Consider the following 15,928-nt stretch of genomic DNA (forward strand, 5'->3'; position numbering starts at 1 on the left):
AATTCTACTGTATATGGGAAATCAGACTAATATTATTATCTGGCTTATATCAAGTTAGCACAGTTAATGGAGCAGACTTGGAGAACTTGAAAATTCCAGTTGTCTACTTCGAGAAATTAGAGCAGCAAAATGTCGGTAACTCTAATCTAGTGAGTAAATAAAATCAGTCAGTTTCGGAACCTTACAAATTTCCAAACCTGATTGATTTTATTTACTTTTTATGTTTAATCGTTTGGTTGCATCCTAAATAAAGCATCCTTGTATAACTTTTCATTCTCAATAACACCGAGGAACCAGAACAGGGGTTGAAAGACATCAGCGTCCATTTCATTACTTTTACTAAACCTAGTTTGGTAAAAGCTTGTTTACTTTAATTGCAGTTCTAATTTAATCTCCAGTTTCACCAAAAATTCTAGTTTGTCCAACAGTATTTTCTTTAGCAAATGAAAGTAAACTGGTGTATTATCAACTTTATGTAAGGAAAACACAACAAAACAATTAATATTATAATCTCATGCTGTTATTCCGTCGCTTAAGCATGTGCTTGTTGTGCAGATGCAGTGGCGTAGCCAAGGGGGTTGGGGATTACAACCCCTCCCCTTTTGGCACGAGTGTGACGTCACGATATTGAGAATGATGCTTTCAGTCTAAAAAAATGCCTAATTTTAAACAAAACTGCATTAAAAGAGCGAGTTTTGCCAATACCAAACATTCAAACATCTCAGCCAGGAATTAGCAACAAGAAAACATAGAGACTTAGCTTTATTTCCGAAAAATGCCGAAGAAAACATGATCTTATCCTTTTGCTATGCCACCGGACAGCACTATTTACAGGAATATTCATACCCACATTTTTGTTGAAAATGCTCTCAGAATGCACCAAATTCAAAGCAATTTTTCAAAATGTTCTGGGGGGCCCCCCAGACCCCCCGCCGCTGGGTTGTCCACCCCCCCTTTCAAAATTCCTGGCTACGCCACTGTGCATATGAAATACTTACTTTATGAGAAATGCCTTCTGATAATTAGAATGAATGCAACGAACAAACAGCAGAAAAGTGTAAACACTGCTGCATAACAAGTTTTGATCCAAAAACACGGCAAAGAATAGATTGTTATTGTCAGAACTGAATCTTATTGAAAATGAACAGAATTTTTTCCACCTTAACAATTTCTATCCCTTTTTCATTTATATAATTAATATTTTGTTGTAATCACGGTCATGGCAAAACTGTCAGTGCTAATAAACTGTAGACTAACGTCACCTCTTACCAAAATTGTATGGCTACATAGTACATATGTTCAACATAATTCTTTTGAGACTTCAGATTGTTGATCAATGCTTAACTTTGAAATGCAAACGTCAATCTATAGTTTATTAGCACTGACAGTTTTGCCATGACCGTGGTTACAACAAAATATTAATTATATGAATAAAAAAGGGATAGAAATTGTTAAGGTGGAAAAAATTCTGTTCATTTTCGATAAGATTTATAGAAAAACATCAAATTAGCATTTAAATTACTAATTTTTAAGCCTGTGTGCCAAGATGTAGCCCATAATAACTTCGGCAATGTCATCAATCGTCTTAGTACATGGAGAGTTTAGCAAATTCTTCTCAGTGTGCCTTCGAAACTTATGAAACGTTTGTTTTCATTTGGAGACCAAAATTTCAAATAAAAATTTTTTGAGGGTTTGCAACCGCTTCGAAGGCACCAAAAAGGATCCGACAAGACAAAAAGGTCGAGAACATCTGATCTACATATTGTATATGTGCTACCAACTTGAAGGACTTGGTATTTCTTGCATCTAATGTCTAAGTAGGCCTACTCCACTGTATTTTGTGAATTTGAACTTGAGTAAACGTTTATAAAATTTGCGCCCTTGTTAGTATGGGTACATGTGTACAATAAAGCAATTGAAGCGATGAAATTAAATGAACTATTGCTGGAAAAAGAAAATAGATCATCTCAAGAGCACAAACCTGCGAATTCTTAAGACACGTCATTGTATGATTGGAGGTGAATAAGAAAGTGGGCTCTCTTTTCTTCCTACACGAATGGTTTATCTAAATTTTCAACAATGGTATAATTCTAGATATTAAGCAAACAAAAAATAGAAATAAACCAACACGCGGAGCCTAATCCCAGTGCATGGCAGTTTTAGATGACGTTTGCATCTACTACAGCCTAATAGGCTGTAGGTGTTGTAGATTATCATGAAGATGACATTCGAATGTTAAGAGTGTCACTGTATTTTACAGATCAAAATGTAGGCAGGGGCGGATCCAGCAAGTAGCTATAGGGGGACGATTTCAACAACACACTCTGATGTGTAAGTCTACACTACTCCGACCCTGCACACACATCATGAATAAAGTTACTTTTCTGTGTTTTAGAAAGGGCGATCGCTCTAATCAACCGCCACTGCTGGTTTCAGGTCTGGGAACAGACATGTCACAGCAGAATTGCAAAACCGATCGCGTTTTTGTTTAAACAATGTTATTGATGGCAAACCAACATAAAATAACAATTATCTCCGACGATCAGCAGCTTGCAAATTGACATGAAGTTGTAGGCTTCCTATCAATCGTTGTAGCAAGGGGGACTTGGCTTGCAGCGTTTCTTTGGGGGGTTCTTCACCGCGAGAATATCATCTGAAATATACATTACATTTGTATCTTTTTTTGTTCACAAAATGTACTGCGTCGTCGCGTTATGCAATTGGAATATTCCGTACAGTGGCAGATCTAAGGGTGGGGGCGATCCCCTCCTTAAAACACAGAGTTGTTTTGCAAAAGTCGGATTAATGTTGATTTACACATTATTGTGTTTTGTTGAAATTTCCCCTTTAACACTACTTGTTAGATTCTCCCTGTTTTCATAGCCTTCAAGATCTCTCATTCCATAAGCGTAGCCCACATAAAAACTTTTCAAAGAAGGCTATCTTTCACCTCTCTTTTTGTTTTTCAGCCTTGAACCTCAAAATTCCATCAATTGCACGCTGTTTCTTCTATTTAAATAAGAATACCGTAGTAGTTTTTAATTATGGCGGTGAAAAGCTTATAAATAAAGTTAGTTTTCTAGTCACCAAACCTATCGTTTTCGCTTATTAATTAGCACAAATCTTACCTTTTTGTAGTGACTGAAGAAAACGCTTTTCAACATTGAAGTAGGTCTACCCTACTGAAGTAGGCTAGTTATCTCGGAAGAATGCTATCGATACAATTGATAACGACGTTTTTAATATATGCCCGGGTTTCGAAGCAGAGTGTAAGAGAAGGAGAAGTGAAAATGGTGGCTTCATGCCCAAACTCAGTTTTTCTCGAAGTGCAATCACACTCTGACAATGCAAGAACGCCAACCTGCGGACACGAAAACACTGCAAGGACACTGCGGTGTGCATAAATGTTTCACAAAGGTTGCAATTCTTTTGAAATTTTTCTTATTTTTAATTTCTTTTGGAAAATATCGTGCAACTTTCAAACAATTATATGAAACAAGAAATGCATAAACCTTCTAAAATGTGTATTGGAACGGCGACTGAGTAGGCCATAGATCTGAATGTTATTCAAACAATGTTGGATCTATTTTTATCACCTCAAGTCGTTAACGTTTGTCTGGACTGCAGTGACGATATAGGTCTACTAGGCCAGGAGTCCCCAACCACCTGATCGCGACCTAGTACCGGGTGGCAAAATGCTTACAACCGGGTCGCAAGAACGCGCGCCCAAAATGGCCATCAAGAGCGCAAGTTGTTTGAAAGTGCGTCTTTGATTACCAGGGAAACAATTTATTGCAGCCATGCACTAAATACGTAGGCTATAAATAAATATTACACATTTGCCTGTTGTATGTCTGCTAAAGCAGTAACGGATGTCAGAAAGAGGAACGTAGGCATACCTCCCTACATAATCGAAAAAAACACGTAATTTTCTACATTTTGCAACATTTTCTCGCAGACTCACTCCCATGTCATTAACCTGACTGATGGAATTGGGTAGGCTACTTGTGGTTTCATCAGTGAACTTAAAACATAGCACCGGTAAAGTTCAAAGGACCCCTCAAAAACGAAAATAGGCTACTAATGAAATGTTCAGAAGTACGGTAGGCTAAACAACTTGTTCGTTGTTCACCAACTAGGCTACCGTACCTAACAATTCAATTGACCTATTTCAGGTAGCCAAAAGTTGTGAGTTGAAATCTGCCTTGTTTCAGATAGGCTATAGGCCTACACGAAAAACAGTGTTGTACGTTGACGCCGTCAATTTGACGGCGTCAACTTTTTGTTTACGCTGAGGCTAGCGCCGTCAGTTTATTTTTTAGTTGACGGAGGTGATAGCGCCGTCAACTATTTTGCCGATTTTAAGCGTCAAGCGCTATGCGTCATTTTTCGTTTGCATGGAAAATCTCGTTTCACATTGAGAGTTAAATTTTGTTTGACGTTTTGACTTTCAGGCTGATGACAATGAACAATCTTTTTGTGTGGCAGCTGTTCGTCTATCCAATTGTGTAGTTTCAAGTTTGTTTATCGTATCCTAGGTTAATCTGAGTCGACAAAAGACAAAATCGTTTTTCGCAGCTCGAAACAGTTTTAAAAACCAAACTCGTTAGAAGTCGAATACTTCCGTTTTGTAAAACCTTAGCTAAAATAGCGCTAGAAATTAGCGCTGACGCTGTCAATTTCTTTAGAGCAGGGGTTCCCAACCTTTTTACGATATCGTAGCCTACCACTTGGACGCTTTGTACTGCCAAGCGTACCACTTTTTGCAGAACAACTAATTTGATCGAATTATATTTTATTCAGAAGAATGATATTGGCCTACTAAAATAACACTAAAGCACCACAACACAACTACATTTACTCAGATTTATGTTTACTATCCTCCAATTGGTCGATGTGCGGTTTAAATTTGCCAACAGCGCATCGAAAGTCATTTCCGGGTGCACCCAGTCGGTTATGATTTTTTGACTTGATGTTCATCATGACTGAAAATCCCTGCTCGCATTCCCAAGAGGAAAGGAAAATCAGTAGTTGTGGAACAGCATGGGAAGCTAGCATTGAATATAAAGAGGCTATAGGCTACTGAGCCAGAAGTTTTTGGAGAACATTCCTTGTAACCGTTGTTGAACATTTATTCTGATTTATTTTTAACTTAGCCTACAACTCGCATTATTCAACGTTATTTGTAGCTTAAGCTATAAAATAGTAGATAATATGTACAGGTATCAAGAACAACCATTTGACTTAATTAACGTCCTGTGTCCAGCAGCGTTGTACGGCTTTTCAAGGCAACTGTGCTCCTTGTTGGCAATCGACATGACCTGTATTTTGAAGATTGTAATGATACGAAACAACAGGAGTATAGTTACGTAGCCTACGGCAACAATAAGAATAGGCTTCGGAAAAAAAAGTTGTAAAAAAAAACAGATAAACAAAATATAAAGTTGTGAAAAAACAGAAGCTACCCACGTACCACTTGAAAAACCTTAGCGTACCACTAGTGGTAGGCTACGCGTACCACTGGTTGGGAAGCCCTGCTTTATAGCTTAGCCTACGCAGTAGCCTACTTTACGCCGTAAAGTTTTTAGGCAATTCGCGCTGACGCTGACGCCGTCAATTTATTTCATTGACGCGTAGCCTACAACACTGACGAAAAGTGGGGGCACCTAAGATGGATTTTACTAACCCAAGCAATGCTATGCAAACCTTCAACTAATAAATTATTGAAGTCCTTCTATAGTCTTGAAAAAAATATATTTCAAGTAACTTTAGATTCAATTCTAAACTTGTCCCTGTAACATGTACCATGTTTTTAACTAACAAATTTATATTTTAACATTTAACCGAAATTTATCATTATTGCAAAATGCATTTCAATGCTGCAAATTCAAAACCTAACGTTCTCACAGAACATAAGTCAAAGCTTCCTGTTAACAAACGCCACTCACACAGAATCTCGCTCAACACATCTGTATTTCTAAAGCGACATAACTATGAAACCGGTATAGCTTTTCCCTTGATTCTTACGATAGCTGTTATTGATGAAAAGGCTCTACCGGGATATTATGATATAGCCTAAGCGGGGAATTGAAAAATGCAAACACTCAGACAGGCATTCGAAAATAGACTTGCAAGCGAACGGACTGAACTTTAGAACAAGAAGGTTAAATTCACGACTGGGGAATGTCGCTCTTCTGACACCGGTCGCAATAAATTATATTGATTAGAGATATTTTTCAATTCCCGAATAGCAAATTTGTAACACTGATTAATAAAAAATGTTTAATCCTATTTAATTCGTTTGTTTTTTTGTAGGAAGTCATACCCCTAGACTAGACAACCAGAAGCCTAAATTATCTTATTAATTAGAGACAGAGAGCCTCAATATCCTTTTAATATATTCTTTTTTAAATTCTATTTTTATAAATAAAAAAATATAACAATTAGAACAAGAAAAATCCTACAGTCCCTAAAAAGTTTTAAAGAAATCCAATTTTAATTTTATGCTTATAGCCTATTGGTCAAACACAACTAGCCTACAAAGCGTGTGTCTTGATGAAAACATCATTACTAGGCCTAAAAGTTCACAAGAAGCGATCAAACCAACGTTAAATTAGCAAAATTTTCTGGGCAGCAATCCTCCAACAGACCCCTTGCTAAACTAGTTTCCTTTTCCGACCTCAACCTACATTTTTGTCTATTTTATTTTACTAATTTTGCTTCAAGTGCGTTCAAACCGCTATTAAAAATTAAAGTGGTAGGCTACCTATAGCTTAGGTATCAAACTTCTTTTTGTCATCGCCAGTCCTAGAGGCTATTTTCATTTTAACACCGGTCCATGGGAGAAAAAAGGTTGGGGAACGCCGTAGGCCTACTAGGTTAATAGGGAGTTGTTCCAGACAATTGTTCACCTAATCAAACGTCATATAAAAACCGTTCAGATCTACTGAATCTTAGCGTATTACGTCATGGAATTTTTCCTAAAAATGAGCCAAAATTGCACCATCGTTCGTAAGACTTGTATCAAACCTGTTTAAACATGAAACATGGCATCACCACCTTTGAACACCTGTATGAATTGCGTGACAATGTCTTTCACTATTACATCACAGTACTGCGTACGTGAGTTTGAGATATTGATATCTATTCTGGTCATTTGTGAAATGGTTGCTTGAGAGTTAGTCGCACATTTAACTGTTTTGCTTAGTGCTTGTCAGCTGGACGAAAATTTCCGTCTTTTATCCAAGTAATCTGTTCTGTAGTGACAAATTTTAGTGGTGTACGGCGTTGCACCCCATTTTCGACAGCCAGGTGGCTAATTTTACAGAAATACAATTTTGAATAGACGTGTCAAAGGAGTGTTTCTTTTTCGGTCATTACATGCAGACGAACGGATTCGGGAATCTTATTTTACAATTTTCCCACAAAGAGATTATGGTTTACCGCTGTGACCAGGAGTGTCAATTAATTTGGACTTTTTGTTATGCTTGGTGGGCATAGATTAGCGCAGCCATTGATATTATTTGTGTAGGCCTACAATGTCCTTTCGTGCCGTAGGCTACTAATTGGGAGAAGATGCCACTAGGTTACCTGCTGGTGCATAGTTAAGAGGATTTAAAAACCGGATGTCCGTGTGGAAACAATTCAAACTTTAAAAACACGACTGAGAGATTTTAGCGACAAAATAAAGGAACGCAGTCTGACTGCATTTACTTTTCTCTTTTGCTATTCATTCATGGCAAGTTTACTTCCACTTTGCCGAGATAATGTCTGCTTGGTCAGTAGTGCCTATCCTAGAGATAGGCTAGCCTAGACACGGGAGTAGTCCAGAGTAGCCTAGACAACAAACAATCTCTGAAAGGGAGAAATGAATATTATTACAAATGTTAGTCCGGCCACAGACCCACAGGAGTTTGAAAAAAAACAACTAGGCCTATTGAGCTTTACTAAAATTTTGAGAAGTTGATAGCCAAGAAAGGGGTCCGTGTAGCCTACCCAAGACAAAGAAATTAAGACTATGGTATAAAGTACAAAATATTATGTGGAGTGGTCTAAGTGCAGAGAAATGGATAACACGTTTGGTCTGAAGTAGCCTAAAGTACAAAACGTCTCCACCCCAACCGAATTTATGTTTTTGTTTTAGGCTAGAATGTATGGTTATGTTGTTTGCTGTAGGCCTTGCTGTTTTTGCAGTTTAGGCTACCATTCATCGATAAACATCTATCTATCTAAGCTAGTAGGCTATGCGGCATACAATGAGGTAAGAAAACAATCAGCCAGCTTCATCAAAACTGGCTGTCAGCAAAACGTTTGACCAAGCAGAAATTTTATTTTAGAAATAGATTCGGGCAAAGCTCGATGTCAGTGCTATTTCTGAAATAGTAGCCTTAGGCCTAATAAAAAGTTAAAATAATTAGAAACAATTTTCATAACCTAAAATATCTCAATAAAATACTTTTCTGTAAGTTTGCATCAATCGTAGGCTCGTAGGGCTACTGTTTTACCTGCTAATTCTCTTACAAACTGAAGACAAAAATTCATTACTCCCATCGCAACGTATGTGCCTTTATCTAACATGGCGTGCAGAACCTCCAAAGTTAAGATGAAAAGCATACAAACGCTCAATTGTACCATACGCCATAACATTGCAGCTTTCAATTTTTTTGTATTTTTGAAATATAAGAATGAAACAAATTTTTGAATATTATTTTTACTTGCATAATGTGATGTCATATAAAGCTCTTGTGATGAAAAAAAATTAAAAAAAAAAGTAAATACGTCAAACTGTAGCCATAACTGATTTAAGTTACTCTGTTGCCAGTTCAATTATTTGTGTCAAATCATTTTTTTAACAGTACTCATTAAGCCCGAATAATTGTTTAATGCGGTTTTTAAAATACTGATAAAAATTTTTAGATAATATTCATGCTGTTAGTTTTTTATTGTTTTTTTTTCTTCAAAAAAATTATGAATAAAGCATGGAAAAGCAAATAGGCCTATCACCGAGGTAATTCAACATTTTGAAAAATTGTAAGGTTTAATCCAAACTCAAAAGTTTATCACTTTTTATAACAAGCGATATGTGTAACTGTGTTCAGCATTAAAGTTGTTGAAAACCAAGCTGAAGATTTTAAAGATTGGGGTGTGCATCAATCAATAATTTGAAAACACTGAGAGTGTGGTACTACATTTTGATGTGCTTCATTTTTTATCAACATTACACAACCTTGTTGGACTTTTGAAAGTTTAACTGTGGGTTCGTATTATTATATTTGCTTAGTTTTTTGTTTATGTTTGGCACATATTTTGTTTTTCATTGTGATTATCAAAAACAAGTAAATACGTCAAACTGTAGCCATAACTGATTTAAGTTACTCTGTTGCCAGTTCAATTATTTGTGTCAAATCATTTTTTTAACAGTACTCATTAAGCCCGAATAATTGTTTAATGCGGTTTTTAAAATACTGATAAAAATTTTTAGATAATATTCATGCTGTTAGTTTTTTATTGTTTTTTTTTCTTCAAAAAAAACTGAAAAGTGTCCGCCCCGATAGCTCAGTGGTTACGCGCCGGGCTCAAGATCTCAAGATCAAAAAAAACAAAAAAAGTGTCCGCCCCGATAGCTCAGTGGTTACGCGCCGGGCTCAAGATCACACGGCGCTGGTTCGACTCTCGGGGTGTGCGCTTGAGCAACGCATTTCAGGACTGCTCTCCATTCAGCGGCACCTAGTGAATGGAATAATTTCTCGGCAACAAGACTTCAACAATCGGAAAACTTCACTCTGCCAATCTCGGTAACCGGCCCTGCGTCAAGTGCCTCTACAAGTATGCGAACAAGTACCAGGAATAACCTATCAAGGCTTTGTCAGTCCGAGGATAAAGATTCAAAACCAAACCAAACCAAGTGAAGACAAACTGCATTTCCAGCACTTTGAAACAACATTTTTATAGCAATCTGGCAACTCTTTAGCATCACAACATTCTTATCTTTTCAAATCAAAACTCAGGTTTCAGATTTGCAGCCAGTGCTTCCACTTTGCAGGATTTTATCCCGAAAAAGGGATTTTTCAACGCTTCGAAGGATAAAAAAGAGAAATGCAGATCGGAAGGGTTTTTTAGGGATTTTTAACAATTTTACAAGGAAATTTTGTCTTAAAAAGGGAATTGTTGTTTTTAGCAATATTAAAGAAATTTTATTAATATATATTTCCATTCAATAGTTCAATCAATCAATGTTTTATTTGTCAGTAACAGGAACATAGGTACATGTTTGAAATATGCAATATACACAGTACAAAAGTTACACAAGTTCCCATACCGACAGGGAGACAACGAGACGACCATACGGTCTACTAGTCAATTGCCACCCTACGGAAATTACGATTTTGCCATTTAAAATAAGCTTACAAGAGAAAAATAATAATTGAAACGTTCCCGCGCTTCAACAACAGCATACGCACAAAAAAAAACAACATATTGATGATAACGTAGGCCAAAACACAAAATTCCATGAAGCAAGCAGAGAATAATAAAGTTTCCGAAGCAACTGACAAGTTGGTTTCCATAACATATCACTTACGATGCACTGTAGCTTTGTAAAATTAACGTTTTGATCTCTTTTTTGAAACAATGAAATAATAAGTTTTTTAGCCTGCTTGGAACCTCTGACCAGAGCATTGGTCCCAATACCTGCATGGACTTTTTGCCAAATTCTGTGTTTGATCTGTTTATAAAATAATTGTTGCCTGTTTGATATCTTGTGTTATGCTGATGAATAGATGAAGCATTTGTAAATAAATCACAATACGTAGACGGATACTCATTCATATGAACTTCGTACATATGTTTTTTTATTTCAATGTTATGTATGTCTTTTAGTTTCAAGATGTTCATTTTGAAAAATAAAAAATTAGTGTGAGCATAGTAATTTTGTTTCGTAATTATTCTTATAACCTTTTCTAAAGTTGAGGATTTTACTGGCAGCTGTGATTATCTTCGTAAATGCAAAAAAACAAACAAACAATGACTGCTGACTTGTCAGCTAGCCTAACTGAAGGTCTTTTCAAGTTTAATTATCTCTGCAACTTCCTGGTTGATTTTGATAGTTTTGGTGTTGATGTGACTACAATCAAATTTTCTGCTTGGTTCTTCTAGAATTAGCTTTTCTCCAGGCCTTAATTATTTTTATGAATCCATTTTTTGATTTGGGCCTGGAGAGAGAAATTTTTGCTGCTTGCTTTGAAAAGCGCTTTGAAAAGTTCTAAAAACGACTGGAATAACGATGATCAGCTGGTGTCCGTCGCCACCCTAAACCCCCTCTCACTCTCTTTCCCATTCTCGCCTTTCCGTCACTTCATTTCTATTCTTGCTATTTTGTGAATTGGACGTGAGTACTGAGTGCAGTGAGTGAGTTAGTTTTCAGGGTACGAAATGAGGGTACCAAGTGTTCAGGGTACGAATTACGTTGCACCCATAATAGTGCTAGCTAGGCGCTGTGTGTACGACATGTATAATTGTACCCTATGGTGTACACAGTCAGACTGAGTCAGTAGTTTATCATGAATAGGCCTAGTATCCGGGTGGGAAAGATGAGATTGGTAATTGGTAAATGATGTCCAGGACTCCAGGTGGTAAATATCCCAGAACCGACTAACTGACAAGCGATTTTTTGGCTGGACAGTGAACAAAGGAATTAAACCATGTTATTGTAAAATATGTGCTGCTTTTGTGTAGCCTACGTTACTGTTCTAATAAAACAGCGTTGCTTCGACATACCGTTGCCTGGTGTTTTTTTTTTTGCTGAGACTTTTCGGTCATTTGTCCTAAATGACTTGAAAAAATTCGGTCATTTTTTGTTTATTTCGGTCATTTTTTCTGATGAAAGTATTTCCTTTTTGATCGAACTGACTATATATTTTTTCGGACATTTTGACCGAATTGACTATATTTTGTTCGGACATTTTGCTAAAAAATCGGTCAATGACCGACAAATGATCGAAAAAAAACAGTCGTTGCTACTGAAAAAAATCAAGCTAACCTTTGTAATTTATTCAGCAACTTTAATAGCCTACGTATTATCAGATTGGGTTTGTCAACTAAATCAGCCATGCTACTGCCTGCAAGGTTTTGTTTTTGGTAGCGATTTGAATACTGTACCACTTCTTCAATTCACTGATTTTCTGTTCTTTCAGGTTAAAACGTAACTTAGGTGAGATTAAAATAACTTTGAAGTTGTATTGGCACCTCTTTTAACTTAAATAACGTCAAAAATAACCTCGCCTATGAAGGAAATTTTGTAGGATTTCCGACTGAGAAAAAGGGATTTTTCAGGATAAAAAGGAAAACTGAAGAGGATTTATCAATTGTCAAAAGTGGAAGCACTGTTTGCAGCCAGAGTGCCAGACTATGAGACTACCTCAAGGCCAGGTGTAGTGGCAATTTCGTAAAGGATATACTGCACAATGAATTGAACTTCAACAACAGACAAAAAGCAGCGGAAGTCATTTAATCAGCCCCCTCATCTGAAATGAAGCAGTTAACATCATATATTGACAAATTTTGTTAAAACTTAGCTTATAAAAATATGGAAAATTTTTGGAGTCCTGATAATCAAAAAAAAAAAATTGTAAAAAGTGAAAAACTTAAACACCAGTTGTAGAGTGCCCTCCTTTTTGTCGGTTGGTATTATTGGATCACACCAAAAATCTTACAAAAATGCCACTAAATGTTTTGCTTAGCCTTGATTGATTGAAATTTTATCCTCAGACTAGGAAAGCTTCTTGCACTAGCTTAATCCTGGCAGTTTCGCATACTTGTAGAGGCTTTGAATAACTGACGCAGGCCCCGTCACCGAGATTGACAGATTGAAGTTTTCGATTGTCGAAGTCTTGTTACCGGGGAATTATTCCATACATTAGATGCCGCTGAATGGAGAGCAGTCTTTTATATGCATTGCTCAAGTGCACACCCCGAGAGTAGGGTGTAACACTTTTTGAAAAATATTTTCACTTTGTTTCTATAATGTTTCTAACAGGTGGGAAATGCCTCACGGATAGCACAAACCAATTTTTAGGGATTAAAAACGATTTTTTGAAGTTCCACACTCAGGTTGAAATATAGTGCTTTGGGATATGCAAATTAAGTAAAATAGGGGCTTATTTATGTTTTACACTTGATTTTTTGTTTACAAATAATTGCAAATTGTAGGAAAAGGATGTATAATATTACATACGTATTATATTATCGAAATGTTGTACCTATTCTATAATGCCTATCAAATCATGTTTTGCAACATCTATTTTGTGTGTACCTACTGTATTATTCTGTACGGTAAATAACCTAATGTGCATACAACATATTTTGCAGTATTTTTTTTTTACATTTTTGCACTATCTTTTTGTACAGTTGTCATCAACTGTGAAATTTCTACATACGGTACACAGGCCTCGAAATTCGTTTTTGTTGACGGCGGACAAACGTGTCCGGTATGAGCAGCTATCTCGGCGGACAAATTAAATCTCACGGCGGACACACCAGAAACCTTCACCACCTGTGAAGATAGCCTCAGAGGCTATATTCACAATATATGGTAAACATTGCCTCCACCTTAAATTTACCCAAGTGTGTAAAACTGTAAATTAAAAAAACGTCATAAAATTATGCAAAAATTTGATGTTTTCCATGAGCTTTAATTACAGAGTTTTATTAGCCTAGTTCTAAATTAGAGTTAGGCCTATCAGTAGGGTACAATAAGTCAATGTTCAAAAATTTATGTTGCAGGTTACTTCTTCAAGATTTGAGTATGCTAAATCAATTGTCATAAAAAATGGAAGAAGAATCAAGTAGTTTAGAAATGAATGAAAATCCTGGTTTTGGTCTGAATGATTTATTGAAGCAGGTTGAAGATCTGCCCACTGCGTTATTTGCATGCAACATTCATCCAAGTGTGTTTGAAAATGGTTTAGACAAAGAAGAGTTTGAACAGAAGTTTGAAGCATTTGGTCCAGCTGTGTTTGTTTATTTACCGAGTTTCAGGCGCGTACGAATAAATTATGAAACACCACAAGAAGCAACAAATGCAAAATTATCACTTCATAATGACACATTTTTGGGGCTTACAATTGAGATATACTTTGCACAAGTTGATGTATCAAATCAATCTTCAACTTCCAAAAGTCTTGTACCCCCAAAACCAGATAAACAGTTTCTGATTTCCCCCCCAGCGTCGCCTCCAGTAGGCTGGGAGCCAATAGAAGAAAACAAACCAATGGTAAACTATGATCTTATCTCTGGCTTAATAGAACTTGCACCTGGACAGAGTCATGAGCTACACACAGGAACAGATACAACTCCAAGCGTTCGCGTGCACATCTGTGATCGTTCAAATCAAGTCGATTTGAATTCAACAAAAGCACCTAAAATCCAGCAAACTAGGAGACCTTGAATCCATGAATTATTCAACACAGAGCAATGAAAACATTTCATGTAGTCCCATCTACTGCATCTTTTTTTATGTTAGACTGTTATATTATATAGTCTTTGTTGTACAACAAATCTTTTTATTTCTGTCTTTTTGTAATCTTATTAAAGAGATTAACATAATCTGAACACGCATGTTTTTTAAATATAACTTGCTGACAATATTGTTTCCAAAGTAAAAATGCATTTGCTTATAACATTGAGAGTTACAAAATTTCACACTACATAGTACTGCCGTCCCAAGGTAAGGGAACGTTCAAATATTACGTAACGCCTTCGAGGGAGAGGGGGGGGTTTATGCAAAGCGTTACGTTAGCGTCACATCGGGGGGGAGGGGGTTCAAGCAAAACGTTACGTAACGCTTTCGAGTACGGAATGGTAGTTTTTTGTGCTGAATTCGTAGTGAAAAAGCGTTACATGGGGGAGGGGGGGATTGAAAAAAGCGTTACGTTGGCGTTACGTGGGGGAGGGGGGGGTCAAAAATTCGGAAAAAAAGCGTTACGTAATATTTGAACGGTCCCTAAAGCGGTAACTACTGAAAAGTTAAAACCGAGAAAAAGCGCTTTAAAGTTAATCGTAAACCATAACAACATTTTAATTGCAATTCAACATTTGATGTCTCTAACTAAAAAAACTTGCCTACTTTTTGGTTGAATGGGAACAAAAACATTGATTGCTGCCCTAATTTTCGCTAATTAAGATAATTAGTGTATTTCTCGGCAGTCGTCAGGTAGTGCTGACGCCAGGAAGATCGCTTCTTTTCAACATAATTAGTGTAGTTACGTCGCTTTACCTTTGTAAACCTGATTGTGTTTCTGACTATGCTGCAAAGGCAAATCGGCGTATCTCAAGCAATGTATTAAATTCACACACAAAATTTGTAATATGGTTCAAATACAATGCAGTATCTTCAGTCAACATCTATTAAGTCAAGTGAGTTGTCATTGGTGGGTAGCTGTTCCCAAAATTGACGTTGACTTGTCGGCATAAGCGGGCATAGCTTGTTTAGTATGTCCCCGTGTTTCGGAATGGCCCGTTTCGGTGAGTCCGATTCGGTGAGTCCGATTCGGTTAGTCCGATTCGGTGAGTCTGATCCCTTAACGAGGGATTTTTTCAATTTTTTTTTTAAATTATTGGGTACCGTAGCCTAATTATCATTGCCGTTTTAGGGTTAGGGGTTAGGAGTTAAGGTTAGGGGTTAGAAATTAGGAACTCACCGAATCAGACTCACCGAATCGGACTCACCGAATCGGACTCACCGAATAGTAGCAGACCCCCGTGTTTTGATGCTGGCACACCACGCGGTGCTGAACGAGATGATAAAACACTGTCGACTTTGAACCTCTTTTTCAAGAAATCAAGGAATTTGTATTCAGCACTGATGCTGTGAGAAGTTTTGTACTTAATCGACCTCGATCCTCTCTGGAACAGCACCGCACTCATATCAGCA

At 36.9% G+C, this 15,928-nt stretch overlaps 1 protein-coding gene and 1 long non-coding RNA gene across 2 annotated transcripts; one reads left to right on the forward strand and one right to left on the reverse strand.

Annotated features, from left to right (window-relative positions):
- Nucleotides 1-2,471: 2,471 nt before the first annotated feature.
- On the reverse strand, nucleotides 2,472-8,667 carry LOC145767627 (uncharacterized). Its single transcript, XR_014288822.1, has 2 exons — nucleotides 8,505-8,667; nucleotides 2,472-2,653 (listed from the first exon to the last, which is right to left on the reverse strand). It is a non-coding gene; the product is annotated as an uncharacterized LOC145767627 (long non-coding RNA).
- A 5,151-nt stretch (nucleotides 8,668-13,818) lies between these two features.
- On the forward strand, nucleotides 13,819-14,443 carry LOC145766589 (calcipressin-3-like). Its single transcript, XM_082578307.1, has one exon. The coding sequence runs from the start codon at nucleotides 13,826-13,828 to the stop codon at nucleotides 14,441-14,443; it is 618 nt and encodes a 205-aa protein (XP_082434433.1). The 5' UTR covers nucleotides 13,819-13,825.
- The last annotated feature ends 1,485 nt before the right edge of the window (nucleotides 14,444-15,928 follow it).

This window comes from Aplidium turbinatum, chromosome 3, assembly GCF_918807975.1.
Source record: "Aplidium turbinatum chromosome 3, kaAplTurb1.1, whole genome shotgun sequence".
In the NCBI taxonomy this organism is placed as follows: Eukaryota; Metazoa; Chordata; class Ascidiacea; order Aplousobranchia; family Polyclinidae; genus Aplidium; species Aplidium turbinatum.

Excerpts from the sequence above, each read along its gene's own strand:
- LOC145766589 (XM_082578307.1), top strand. The coding sequence starts at position 13,826 with ATGGAAGAAGAATCAAGTAGTTTAGAAATGAATGAAAATCCTGGTTTT.